The 13542-nt window shown below is 39.8% G+C and overlaps 1 protein-coding gene across 2 annotated transcripts in view; it reads left to right on the top strand.

Moving 5' to 3' along the window:
* Nucleotides 1-13542, top strand: part of VSNL1 (visinin like 1) — a 125325-nt gene that overhangs the window by 109915 nt on the left and 1868 nt on the right. For both annotated transcript variants that reach the window (XM_067544739.1, XM_067544738.1), the window contains exon 3: nucleotides 12696-12911. In XM_067544739.1, the coding sequence (XP_067400840.1) occupies nucleotides 12696-12911 (216 nt within the window). The remainder of the gene's footprint in view (nucleotides 1-12695; nucleotides 12912-13542) is intronic.

Genomic DNA, 13542 nt, shown 5'->3' with positions numbered 1-13542 from the left:
TAATGAAGATTTGGAGCATGTTCCAATCTAGCTGTTAAAATCAACTCCCCTGGAATTTCAATAATAAAATTAATCCAGGGTAACTACGATTTGACTTTCCGTGTGAACAAAATAGCTCTGACTGTTTAAGAAGCATTCTTCAAACTGCGTGTTTGTGGCTGTCTATGGTGGTATGGAACTAACCGGATGACAGCTGAGAACATTTCAGAGACCTGTGCATTTGAAGGATCTAACTCACTTAACACTTGATTAAGGTATTAATGGAAGATAAGCTTCTGTAATTACTTCTGCTTACACTGAACCAAATTCTGAAGTGCTTATTCACTGCCTAAGCAGTCAAAATTCTCATTGTAAAGAATGGGCATTTCACTTAAGTAAGGACTGAGTAACAATAATGGGATGTGAGCCATTGTTATCAAATTTTAAATGTGGATCTTTTAAGTAAAGATTTAAATTGTTTAACACTTACTTAGTGACACCTTTAATTAACATAGAGAATTACAAGAACGTGCTTTAAAGCTTAATTTTCTCATGAGTCTGAACCAAAGTCCACGGAAATAAATGGGATGAAATACATTTCCATTGCCCCATATTGGTAATAATATGTATTATGCTGAGTATTACTGCCATAAAGTTCACAGGGTATAGAAATCATCTAATTCATAATGAGAAATTTTGGGAATAAGTGTTAATGCTAATTGATGAAGAAGTATGAACTGAACTGACTGAGAAGAATGTTCTCAAATTTTATACATATCTGGCATGACTTTTGTTCATAGTGTTTAGGAAATTTATCTGGGTTTTTGGTTTGTTTTAAATGTGGGAGCGAGAAGGAGCTACTATTTAATAAAAAAGTAAATAAGTAACATAAGCTGATCAAAAAGCATTCTATCTTGTGTTTTAGTGCTTTATTCTCTTCCCCTTCAAGTCAGAGGTGTATTCACAAATGTCTCCTCCATCCCATGTCAGAATTGATGGGCAATATCACCAGTTTCAGCTTTTAAAAGCAAAAAATGCATTGGTGATTTTTGCCATTGAGACATGCTCTCGCTGAGTAAAGAGCTATTGAGATTGCAAGGCAGCAGGTGGTTGAGGGTCTAAGAGGCTCTGGGGAATAGAAAGGCTGTAGGCACGTGAGATGGTAATTTACCCTGGATGCTCTCTAGACTTTTCAAATGAGTTACCAAGCATGTTCTAACTAACAGGGCAGGTCGGCAAAGGCTCGAGGGGTTTTTCGCCTTCCTCTAGCATGGGGCACGGCTCACTTGCTGGTGGATTCTCTGTACCTTAAAGTCTTTAAATCATGATTTGAGGACTTTAATAACTCAGTCATAGGTTAAGGGTCTATTACAGGAGCGGATGGGTGAGGTTCTGTGGCCTGCATGGTGAAGGAGGTCAGACTAGATGATCATAATGGTCCCTTGTGACCTTAGAGCCTATGAGTAACACACCTTTCATCCTTGTCTAGTGCCTTACTGCTCTAGTACTCTCTATCATTTCACTGACGCTACTCAAGGCATAAGGCAATACTCAACGTATGTCAGTGTGGCAGGATTTGCTCCATAGCTTTTTTTTGGTTCAGGTGCCCTAATGAATTCTTTTCCTAATGTTATTTCTTATTTGCGAATTTTGAGATCCGTTATGGTGACATCCCTTGAGCTATGCAGTCTCCAGGACTGCATGTCTACTACAACTCACCTTCTGGAGAAACAGAAATGTAACTTGTAATGATTATAAAAGAGCTACATTTGTCCTCTCATCTCCCCCTGAGCCATTACAGTGTGTTCTTGTATGTTAATTTGTAGTTTGGCTCAAAAAGGAGCTGGCAGTTGTAAGCTAGGACATTCTAGGTCATCCTCATGTCACATCATATATGACTTTCCCAAGGAGGGCTACGTTTTAGTTTGCTAGTCAGCTTCCAATTCTCATGCCCTATTGGTTGAAGGCCAAGCATGTTGACCTCTTAATTATAATGATTTTCTTCAGAGAACACAAATGAGTAAATTTTCTTTTTATTTCATGGGCAAAATTTTTGTACATGGAAGCTTTAGCAAGAACAGTAACAACTGACCTCACGACTGGTGCACTGTCGCCTGAAAGAACTACTGAACAGGACTGCCCTGCAGCATGATCAGGAGAGTCTACTTAGTGGTTATACCATTGGCTTCCACATCCTGGATAAAAATATCTCTAGTATTGATGTACTGCAAGCTCAAACAGCTTTAAACTCACTGTTTCTCTAATTCAGATCAATCTGTTAACGTTAATATCTGAAGTTAAGGATAAAATGTAGAGTCTGAAATACTAGCCCTCTCCAGAAAACATTTTACATGCAACCTGTACAGTATTTCTGCAAAGGAGTTTCAAAAGGCCTCCAGTTTATAAGCATTTGAAGTTCAAACAATGCTAAACAAATAATTTCCTTAAACCTAGTCCCTTTACAAACAAGAATTCAAAGTGTATTTTGAGTATTGGTATCAAACTAAATATGCCTTTGTTGGTGGCGGTGAGGATTTAACATGAACGTTGCACCTAGAGTGCTGGGGTTTTTTTTCAGAACTTTTCCTCTAGTTACAAATGAGCAAAACGTAGCATATTGGCCTCACCACACATTAAGCAGTGGGAACAGCTTCTGGCTTGTTGAAAAAGGTGTGTCCCCCTATAAGGGCAAGAGAGCCAGGGAGTGACTTTCTACTGCTGCTACAGACCACGTCAGTGTGGGAACAGTGACCATCTCCCCCGCAGGTAACTAGAAGGGGAAAGGGGCACTATTTAGGTTCGTGCTGGTGCAGGAATAGCTGTCTTTTACCTGGCCCAGGCAGAGCAGCGCCCCCCCCCCTCCCCCACCCCAATCGAAGTGGTGAATTCCAGGTTTTGTCAGGAGCCGCTGTGGGCACTGTGATAGTTGTTTCTTTCTTGGTGGGAGGCAGGGGAAGCTGGAAAGGAATTTTTCTCTCACCAAAAGATTAGACAAGGTGAAGGGGGGGGGTTTCACTTTCCCCACGCAGAGTCAACTGGGGTGGGAGGGAGGGCTAGTTGGGGCAAACATGAAATGGAAGTTAAGCTATGATGTCACAACTCATTATGTAAACGTGGGGTGGATGTGCAGTGCAGGTACATTCTGTTGTAGATGATCTTCTTTCATGATTTCTTATCTCACTGGGATAGAAAAGATGGCTTTTATGATTGCAAAATAATTGAAATCAGATGTCATGTTAAGTGATAAGCTTTCAAATTTTGCTTTAGTGAAATAAATTGCACTAATATAATATAGACAATAAAATTTGGTCTGCATAGCTGGATTATTATACATTTATTATTTTTAATTGTTCTGTATTTCATATATCAGACATTATATATGTTAAATCAATTGAAATTAGATGATTTTTTAAAATCCTTTCTGTTGCTGTAAAGAGATTACATGTTTCAATTTAAGATTTCTTAATGCAATCAGGAGTTCACCCCTTGACTTTCAATGAGACTTAGGAACGGACATGCCTAAATCACTTTTGAAAATAGGACTCAGGCACTTAGGAAAGTTTTCCCCACTTCCTTTGACACATGCTAAGATAGTCGAGTTAAAGCTTGGGCATAAACTAAATTGGAAAAAGGCACGCTTAGTCTGAGACAAGCGTGTCCGCATAGTTATACCAGTTTAACTGTAGTGGTTTAATTATACTGATATAATTAAGCCCTGAGATTCTGGCCTTGTGGTAGGTCGGGCAAGAGAATTGTGATGAGCTGATTTTTCTATCTGTGACCGAAGTATATTTTAATTTTTTTGCTCTAGATTCACATCCACATTCTGAACTAAAATCAGGTTTTGGCCACACATGAAACAATTGCTATCACTCCACTAAAAACGTAAAGGCCCCTTTTTAAAATATAAGTTAATTAAAAATTCTAAAATATGGGTGTGGAGCGTATGGTTTATTTTATTTTCCTGTACTTGGGAACACGCTGATATACAGTAACAATTCTGTAGACAAATTATTATTGAAACAAGTTACTGTAGGCATATTTAGTAGGAGGTGTGTTGTCAAACCAGGTGATAGATTCAGGGATTACGATCTTGGGCAAGTATTTAACCTCTCTTCCTCAGTTTTGCCCATGTGTAGAATGGGGGTTAATAAAATTTAGGATGATCTGAGTGCTAATGGTTGTAGAGTGCTTTGAGAGCTGCAGCTGACAATACCTTTTGAAAGGTCAGTTACTAATTGAGGACCTGCAATATGCAGCCATAACTAAATCCTCTTAGTTGTTCTAGTGCTGTAGTCTGGGGACTGTTAAAGCTATTTCCAGAGAGCCAAAGAGAATTATCAGAAATCTTCCAGGAGACAAGAGCCCTCTGAAATTGTCATCTTTTCCTAAACTAGGAACCAGCATTACCAAAAAACCCACCAAAAATACCCCCCGCCCCCATCTTTTCTGATTAATTGTCTATTTATTCTAGTAGTAGCTTGTCCCTAGCACTGCAAAGGAGTGATGTGGCTGTTAAGCTTGACTCCAAACAGTTTAGAAAGCATGGATGAGAAAAGAGATGAGATTTGACAGGCAGAAATGAAGGGAATGTTAAATTTAACTTTGCACCTGCCCTTTGGATAGCCTGTGTCTGCTCACCCATGGAATTCAATGCTGCACAAGGTCACAAAGACAGACTCTGCTTTGATTTTATAAATGGCTGGTTTTATGGTCAATAACATGCATGGCTAAGGCAAGATCCAATACTCATAAAAGTAAATCATTCTCATCTTTCCTGCTGTAAGATGACTGCAGCAAGGATGACTTTGTACCTTTTAACAGAACACATTGCAAGTTGGCCAGCCGTAATGTGGGTTTGGGTTAAGTTTTTCAAAGGAGCGTAAGGGAATTAGGAATTTCAATGGGAGATGGCCCCCTAACTCCCTCAGCCTCTTTTGAAAATCCCTACCTTGGTTTCTTGTCTGTTTCTGGAACATCAGGTACTGGCCTATGGCAGGCTGCCTGACTGGTAAATCCCATTTTCTCCAGAACCATTTTTGTGCCATCTAAGGATTATTTCCTTTGGATGTTATCTATTTTCAAAGTCGGTAACATGCTGTACACACTATGAAAGCTCCCATAGAGTCTGATAGAGAATAATAACCTTTTATAGTTTGTATACCAACTATATAATTCTATAATGTCTATACAACCCTATTAGTTTCTGACCAATTATATGGGACTTTTCCACCAAAGAAAACAAAAAGTTTGTTATGTTGTTCTCTTGCCCAGTGATTTCATAGAGATGAAGCTTAATTCCTTTAATTCCCCCTGACGTATGCCACTTTCTATATACAGACATGTACTCCTCATCTACTGAAAGCAATAGACATTAAGCATCTATTTATTTCTAAAAATCAGGCAAAGGTAGATTCAGCAACTTTGTCTTTTATTGTATGGTTGTGAATAACCTCTCTCTTCCCCTTCACCCTCCTTAGCAGATTCTCCCCTTTAATAAAAATAAATAACTTTCCAATTTAGGTAATTTCAGGATCTGTTTTCTGGGAATAGACCGAGGTTATTTTCAGTTTCTGTTTCTACCCAGGAATAGGGAACACAACAGTGTTCTTGTCCTCCTTTCTTCATCTCTAGGCCAAATGTCTAACAAAGCTTTTTAAATGTTCCTTAGTTGGGAGCAAAGAGCACAGAAGAATACTTTTTAAAATAATTCAAGAGTGGGCAAGATGCCAATTCCCTCTTTAATGGGTTCTTGGCTCCATTTCTTACATGGAAATCTTCTCAGAGCAGGAAGCTGGACAATGAAAATATTATTCTTGTCTTTTTTCTTTAAACATTTTTGACAATGATTTTTGGTTTGTCTGAAGCAAGAGTAATACAAATCCATAGGTGCGGGTTTAGCGGCTTCTTCCAGGTATTTCAAGCATCAATTAAAAGTTCCAGTTGCTAGTTGGGAAGAGAGTTCCAATTCAGTGAGCTGCTGTTGTATTTGCTGCCATTAGGAGAACAAACAGCAAAAAGCATTGAACTCATCCATTCATCTCAATACTCAGGTAGAGAACATCTTAAATGCCGTCATATTAACCCAGAGGAGAAACATCCAGCTCTTGGCCTTGAAGAGTAATAGGGAATTATTCAATTCCCAGTTGTATGGTATGGCAAGGGAGGCCTATTCTGCCCCAGGGGTCCTGCGCTCTCTTCGACTACGCTGGTGGTGTGGCTGGGCGGGAGCAGGGGTGGGGGGGCTGGTCCCAACCTCTACCCCAGGCCTCGACCCAGGGACCCTGCGAGAAGTAGCCTCAAACTGCTTAGTCCACGAGAGCTACTCCCTTCCCTGGGTTGCTTGTCCATGGACCCCCTTGCTTGCAGTCCACTTCCTGGAATCGGGGAGGAAGGTTTTTCCGTCTTCCTCGCCTTGAGTCTCTCCATTTCTGTGATCCTCCCCTGTGTGGGTGAGGTCCCCCCACCTCAACTCCTCCACTCAGTTGTCTGGGCGGCCGGGCCTCCTTCAGGCCTTTGGACCTACGTCCCTCACCCCCTCCTGGATGGCTTCTCCCTAACTCCTGTGCCTTGGTGTTGTGGCAGCAACAGTACTAGCTTCACGCTCTGTAGCAGCTCCGCTCTGCTCGGCTCCTTCTCCCAACTCCCTTCCAGGTGTCCCGTCTGCCTGAAAGGAGGCTTTTAACTGCTGTGGCAAGCTCCTTAATTGGCTTCAGGTGACCTTAACTGACCTGGAGTAACCCTGGCAGAATTTTTTTTTTTTTTGATTTTCCAAATGTTTATTAAGTAGGCCATCCAACTTAGTATTGTAAGCAAACATATCCAAGCAATAACAAATTACAATTGTGCGAGTAACATTCGGAAGACAGAAGAAAAATTGGGTAATTTAAATACTGATAGTTCAAAAATTCTCAAATATACATTGGAAACTTTGTCCTTGAACAAAGTAAGTTTTTTTAAAAAATCACCAACAATCTGTACAAAGCAGATGTGAACACAACTTAATGGGTGTCCTGGTGCTTGCACCCAGACTATGTCCACACATTCATATAAACTAGGGATGTACTGATACATGGACGGGTCCCCAAGAACAAATTAAGACAGACCCCTCTTTATTTTCTACTCATCCTGCTACCCAAAGGGTCCATCCTAATTCACCCACCTCAATTCTAGAGCTCTCAGGCTGGCTGCTGGGCTACAGAATCTGTCTGATGGCTAGTCTCAGTAGCACAGGGTCTCCTTCTCTGCTCCCCTTGTCTGTTTTTTCCTTGATTCACAGCAGCCCATGATGCCAGTATCTTTCTGACCCGTTTCCTACGTTCTCTTTATCACTCATTCTGCAGCACTTGTTCTAATGGGCTAAAGGGATACTCCGCTATGCTGCTCTGCTCCCACGGGCCACTCCATTTTTGGCACGTTTCGGTACAGAGGAGCAAAGTCACTGCACGTAAGAGTGACTGATGAAGATGTAACAGCATTTCCCTTTCTGCTGAGACAGTCCAGAACACCACTAATGATGGCCTAAGGAATGCCTGGGAGCCCAGGGCCTTGTACACCAGGGATGTTAACAGGGCCTAGAATGGTGAAGCACATTAGCGAGGTTCTCTAGTTAGGAGAGGGGCAAAAATTATTTTTTCCTGTTCCATTTATCTTTGTCTGTCTACTGTAATGTTCATAGTGACCACTAATGAAAGCAATAAAGAGATCTGCAAAGGGGATTATCAATCTCCTTTAGCATGATGTGCTGACTCCTTGACAATAGCCAGGCTCCTCAACCTCAACATGCCCGTTGTGAGGCAGCATGAGTGAAGTTTCATAGCCTAAAAAAATCAGAAAGAAAGAGAAAACATCACATACACACAAAATAAACAGCCTTTCAAACCCATGCAATATAGTAAACATAACAATGTATTAGACCCAGTATGCAGTAGAACAGCCGCCTGATGGGTGGGATTTTCAAAAGCATTTCACTAGTGTTCGTTTAACTTTGCTCCCATTGACGTCAATGGAAACAGAATTAGGTTCATTCTAATTGCCTTTTGGATTTGGACCATTACCAAGTTCTTGGTGAAACAAACCAGTGTGGGACAACATCATTGGAATACGTTTAACATTAGAATGTTTATACTGATGTGGTTTGCGGAACTGGTATGGAACCGCCACTGCAGCTAGTTCTGAGTTTTCACTGCCCCAAGACCTCCTTGTATTTAGCACAGCATTGCCAAAACATACAATTTTATCATGAGTTCCACGATAGTTGGTGCTTTTCTTAAAGCCCCAGATCCTGGAATCCTGTGAGAATCTCAGTTTTCTTTAAAAAAGTTTCTAGCCCTTATGGTGTGTCAGAAAATCCTGAAAACTTGACCCAGCATGCATTGTAAAGGCTCAGAAAGCTAAAGGCAAAGAAAGAGTTCTTAAAACAGAACTAAACCTCATCATGTTTTATGCCAATCTCATGATTTTTGAACACTGGAGGTTGTGCTGTGAATGCTATGAACAGGAATGGTATGTTTTCTCTCCTGTAATTGGATTTCTAAAAAGTTTCTTTTTAATAAGCCATTACCAGAAAAGAGAATGGTTCGCAGAGTGTTACCTTTGGATATACACACTTGAGGAATTCACTCATGCTGAGTCTTGGGTCCTGGAGAAACCAAAAAAATGGACTAAGTATACTTCTTCAGCTTACCACCTGAAGAAGATCGCAACCCATACCAAACTCAGTGCATGCTTAACTCTAACTCTATGCATGCATAGGGATATTTCCCTAATATAGGGCTGTCCTTTGAGGTCCAAGGCATAAAGATCCAGGTTGCCAAATAGGAAAATAATTAATGCTAGGCATTATACTAGTTTCATTATTTGAGATGCAAGTTTGGTTGACAAGTAACTGAGTAAATAAAGCTTTTGTAAGGCATTTGATTGAGTCCTGCATGAAATGCTAATTTTAAAAAAATCAGTTCTACATAATATCAATAAAACACACACTAAATGGGTTAAGAAGTAACTGACATCTCAGAGAACAGTTGTCAATGGAGAATCATCATCAAAGGAGGATGTTCCAGTGGGGTTCTGCAGAGATTGGTACTAGGATCAAGTACTATTTAACATTTTAATTCATTATCTGGAAGAAAATATAAAGTCACTAGTGATAAAATTTGCAAATGACACAAAGATCGGCAGAGTGGTAAATAATTCTGAGAACAGGGCAGTCATCCAGAGTGACCTGGATCGCTTGGTAACCAGAGCCTGTTTTAACAAGATGTGTTTTAATACAATCAAATGCAAGAGCTTGTATCTAGGAACAGGAGTGCAGGCCATCCTTTCAGTACACCGTATCCTGAAAGCAATAACTCGGAGAAGGATTTTTAGGGCTCATAGTGGACAAGTAACAACGTGAGCTTCCAGTGTGTGTTGTTGAGGCAAAAACAACTAATGCAATCCTTGGTTATATAAACAGGCTGTGATTTCATCTATGTGCATGGCCTTTGTTAGATTGATAATGGATACTGCATATAGTTCTGGCATCCACATTTTAAGAAGGATGTTGAAAAACAGGAAAGTGTGCAAAAAAAAAAAAAAGAGCCACAAAGATGATTGGAGGGCTGGAAAAAATGCCTTATAGTGAGACTTAAAGAGCTCAACCTGTTTAGTTTATCCAAAAGATTGTAATCAAGTCATCTCTCAAGTTATTTTGTGGGGAGATAAGAGTGAGTGCAACTGTGCGTTTTAATCTAGCAGCTTAAGTAAAGAAGAACCAATGGCTGGAAGCTGAAGCCAGACAAATTCAAATTAGAATTTAGGCACCTGTTTTTTTGTTTTTAAACAAACAATGAGGGTAATTAACTATTGGAACAAACTACCAAGGGAAGCATTGGATACCCCATCTCTTGATGCCTTCTGGAAAAGCCTGCATACCTTTCTAGAAGATATGCTTTAGCCAAACACAAGTTATTGGGTTCAATGCAGTGGTAACTGGGTGAAGTGTAAGGGCATGATCTAGGCAGGTCAGACTAGATGGTGTAATGGTCCCTTCTGGCCTTAAATGCCATGAAACTGTGAAACCACCACCCACGGCATGGCTTTCCCTGAGGCATATCAAGTGTTGGGTATATGCATGGATTAATGGAAGGAAACTACTTAAACCTGGTATATTTTGGAATGGAAATAAGCAAAGGAGTCAGGACCGAGATAGCTCAGCAGTCTAAACTGCACAGTGATCTACCTGACATTATCCATCACCTCACAAGATGTTAACAGGAAACTTTACATTTGACCCTGTAAGATTTCTCATGAGCAGGCAAAAAGTGAGGGGTTTGGGAACTAGAAACTAAGCTATGCACATCTGGTATCAGGAGAGGACACCCCCACAACCAGTGCTGCTCTGCTCATCGTTGCCATGGGCACCCCACAAATGAGAATATGCAAAGGTCACTTCAGACAAGAAACAGATATTCCAAGCTGTACCACGTCCATATCTATTATGATCTACCTATAAAAAAAGGTGCGATTTCATTTTAATGGGAATTAAAACTGTTCTGATATTGAATGGCCAAAGCCACTTCCACATTTCATAAGCCTGTATTCCATGGCAACATGTATCACGGGAGATGTGTTTGAATTCGCTTTGTGCTTTTTTTTAAAAACATTTTCTGCTCTCAGGAGTGTGTAATGCCAGGTATCATAAATATTTGACAAGCTGGAAAAACAGCCTGATATACAAATATCCTTTAGGCAAGCACAAGGAAAGTAACATGGTTCATCAGCTCATTTTGCAATACAGCAAAGTATATGTAGAGGTCAGAATGAAAGAAGGGCATGAAGACAAAGTAGACAACCACATTGTATTTTTTATCCAACTCTGAACAGATGCCTGCTTGAGGCATAGCTAAAGAAATGGCTGAAGATTTCAGGCCCAGTTCTCCACTTGCACCCTGTGTAGTCATTAGCACCGGTGCAAAGTGGGTGTAAAATACAGCCATTTGGAAGACACTAGAAAACAGGCCTTTTGCAGGTACGTCTACACTGCATCTGGGAGTGAGCCTGGACCACACTGCATATAGTTCAGTGGCATTCAGGACCCTACACAGCAGGGAAGGTTGGTCTTGTAGTTAAGACACAGGACTGGGACTTACATCTACTCCCGGCCTGCCAAGAGAGTCCTGGTTCCCAAAACATGATCCCCTCATATTCAACATTAGTCAAGATGAGACATTGAAATGGTATTCGCCTCCCCCCATTGCGGAGTTATATCATGAGAGTGCCCAAAGACCTCTGACGGATTCCATGGTGCTGGGGCTGTCTGAACATTGGTCCAGAGGCAGGAAGCACTTAAATCCCCTTTGCCTACAATAAGATTTCAGCCTGCGTTTGAAACCATTCTTCTTGAATAAGGATGCTTTCTTGCTTTGAGTCCGTAAGAGAGAGAATCCCTGTGAGAAAGACATTAAAGTTATTAGAGTCTCAGCCCCAGACATGCAGGCAACAGTCATTTAAAATGGTTTGGCTAAACTAGAATTTGCTGCATTTTTATGTGATAATAGAAACATAACTGAACATGAGTAGCAGAATGTAATATCTCGTTGGATCTCAGTTTATTTCCTATTTGTATTATGCAAATCAGCATAAGTAAACATATGTTCCCGATTTTATACTGCATGTGTGGAATTTGTGATCACATTCTTTAACAGCAGCAGGCATGCACGTGTACTTGACTGCAGAAAAACAACTGATTCCTCTTAAGCAGCAAAAATACAGATTTTAAAAATAAAGACTGAGTGCTGGTCATGTGAATTTGTGGCATTTGTTGCGATATTTGCTGGAATAATTCCTGTACTTAGAACAGATATCACTTTAACCATTTCAGATCCAGACCCAGTTTAAAGGCACCCACTGTAAAAGATAGTTATGATCAGAAAAATGGCTCTAAAATGGCTCGCCCTCATTTATTCAAGTCACAAGATGTTTACTTACCTTTCTCCCAAGAGAGAGGTTTTCATTGCTATTCACATTGCAGAGCTAAACAATGATGAGAGCTGGAGTTGTTCAAGCTAGAACAGAATCCACCAGCAACAGAATTGTTAACTAATGGCTGACTCCTGCATTTGACGGCACAACCCCTGTTGACTTCATTCAGAATAAGATTAGGCTACGTTTTTCAATTGCAGAATATTACTGAGAATGATACTTGAGCCAGAAAGAACTCAGCTTGACTTTCAGATGACAGGTTGCATTTGCAAGGCTGGAAGATAGAAAATATCTGTCTACATATAAACTAAGCAAATGTCCTTTGGAAGTTGCTGCCATAAATAAACATGGAATGCCAGCTCCCTCCGTGCTATTGTTTTTATTTACAATCACTTCTCTGTGTAAACCTGCACTTTAAAAATGATCTGGTTAAAGGTTAGCTTTGAAGATAGTGTAGTGGGTTGGTACAAAACAACAGTACAATTTCCTTGTTGGAAGCTTTTTTCTTTTTATGAAAATGCTCTTAATGCTCTTACTGTACAGTGTATCAGGCACCTTTTTGCAAAGAGTCACTTTTTAAATATTATGCACTGAGACTATACTCAGTTTATCAGCAATAAATCGGAATATGCAATAAAATTATTTTACAATCACAGTAAGTCTTTTCATGAAAGCTTCATTTTAATATTTCTGTATGCAGACAGATTATTTCCTTGAACATCCCATTACTGCATTTCTATTTCATTTTGCAGTTTTTTCCATATGGAGATGCTTCAAAGTTTGCCCAACACGCCTTCAGAACCTTTGATAAGAACGGCGATGGAACCATTGACTTCAGAGAGTTCATTTGTGCATTGTCCATCACTTCAAGGGGTAGTTTTGAACAGAAACTAAACTGGGCATTTAATATGTATGACTTAGATGGCGATGGTAAAATTACAAGAGTGGAGATGCTGGAAATTATAGAGGTAAGATAAATATTACACACTATCACAAACATATAATTTGTGTGAACATTTTCCATAAAGCCGGTGTATCATCTGTTCCAGTACACTTAAAAATTCCTGATACAAACACTCACAAGCAGGCCTGGGTGGCATGCTGAGCTCATCAGAAGAATTTGTGCATAAAACATACAGCTTTGCACAAATGACGTATTCCTATAGAAACTGTGCTGATAATGCTGAAATCTAACCAATTCTTATTGGTTGGTGGAAAGCATAGTTTCACCAAGGAGTTTGCATCTCACAACACATTAAAATAGTTAGAACTTACTTGTTCAACAATAGAGTGCTAATTCCATTAGTAATAGGCTTTTCCATTATAAAAATGTGCTGAAGTAACTTCTAAAAATGTTGCCAAATTAGTGATTAGTAGAATATAGACTGATATTTTTAGTACATACAATAGCTTAATTTGGATTCTCCAAACAATTTTTTCAGTTGTACAAAACATTCCATTATCCAAAATAGAATATTCCAGTGTCCAGTAAACATTAGGAATTTGTTATCCAGACTAGTTCACTTGACACCCCTTTTAATAGAATAATGCAGATCCGTCATTTAGTGTTGTTTCTCAAAGTGATTAGAAAATTGAAAG

Source organism: Emydura macquarii, unplaced genomic scaffold, assembly GCF_026122565.2.
Source record: "Emydura macquarii macquarii isolate MOO-44397 ecotype Brisbane River unplaced genomic scaffold, CSIRO-AGI_Emac_v2 contig_1027, whole genome shotgun sequence".
Classification (NCBI taxonomy): domain Eukaryota; kingdom Metazoa; phylum Chordata; order Testudines; family Chelidae; genus Emydura; species Emydura macquarii.
This window is presented reverse-complemented; position numbering and strand designations above follow the sequence as displayed.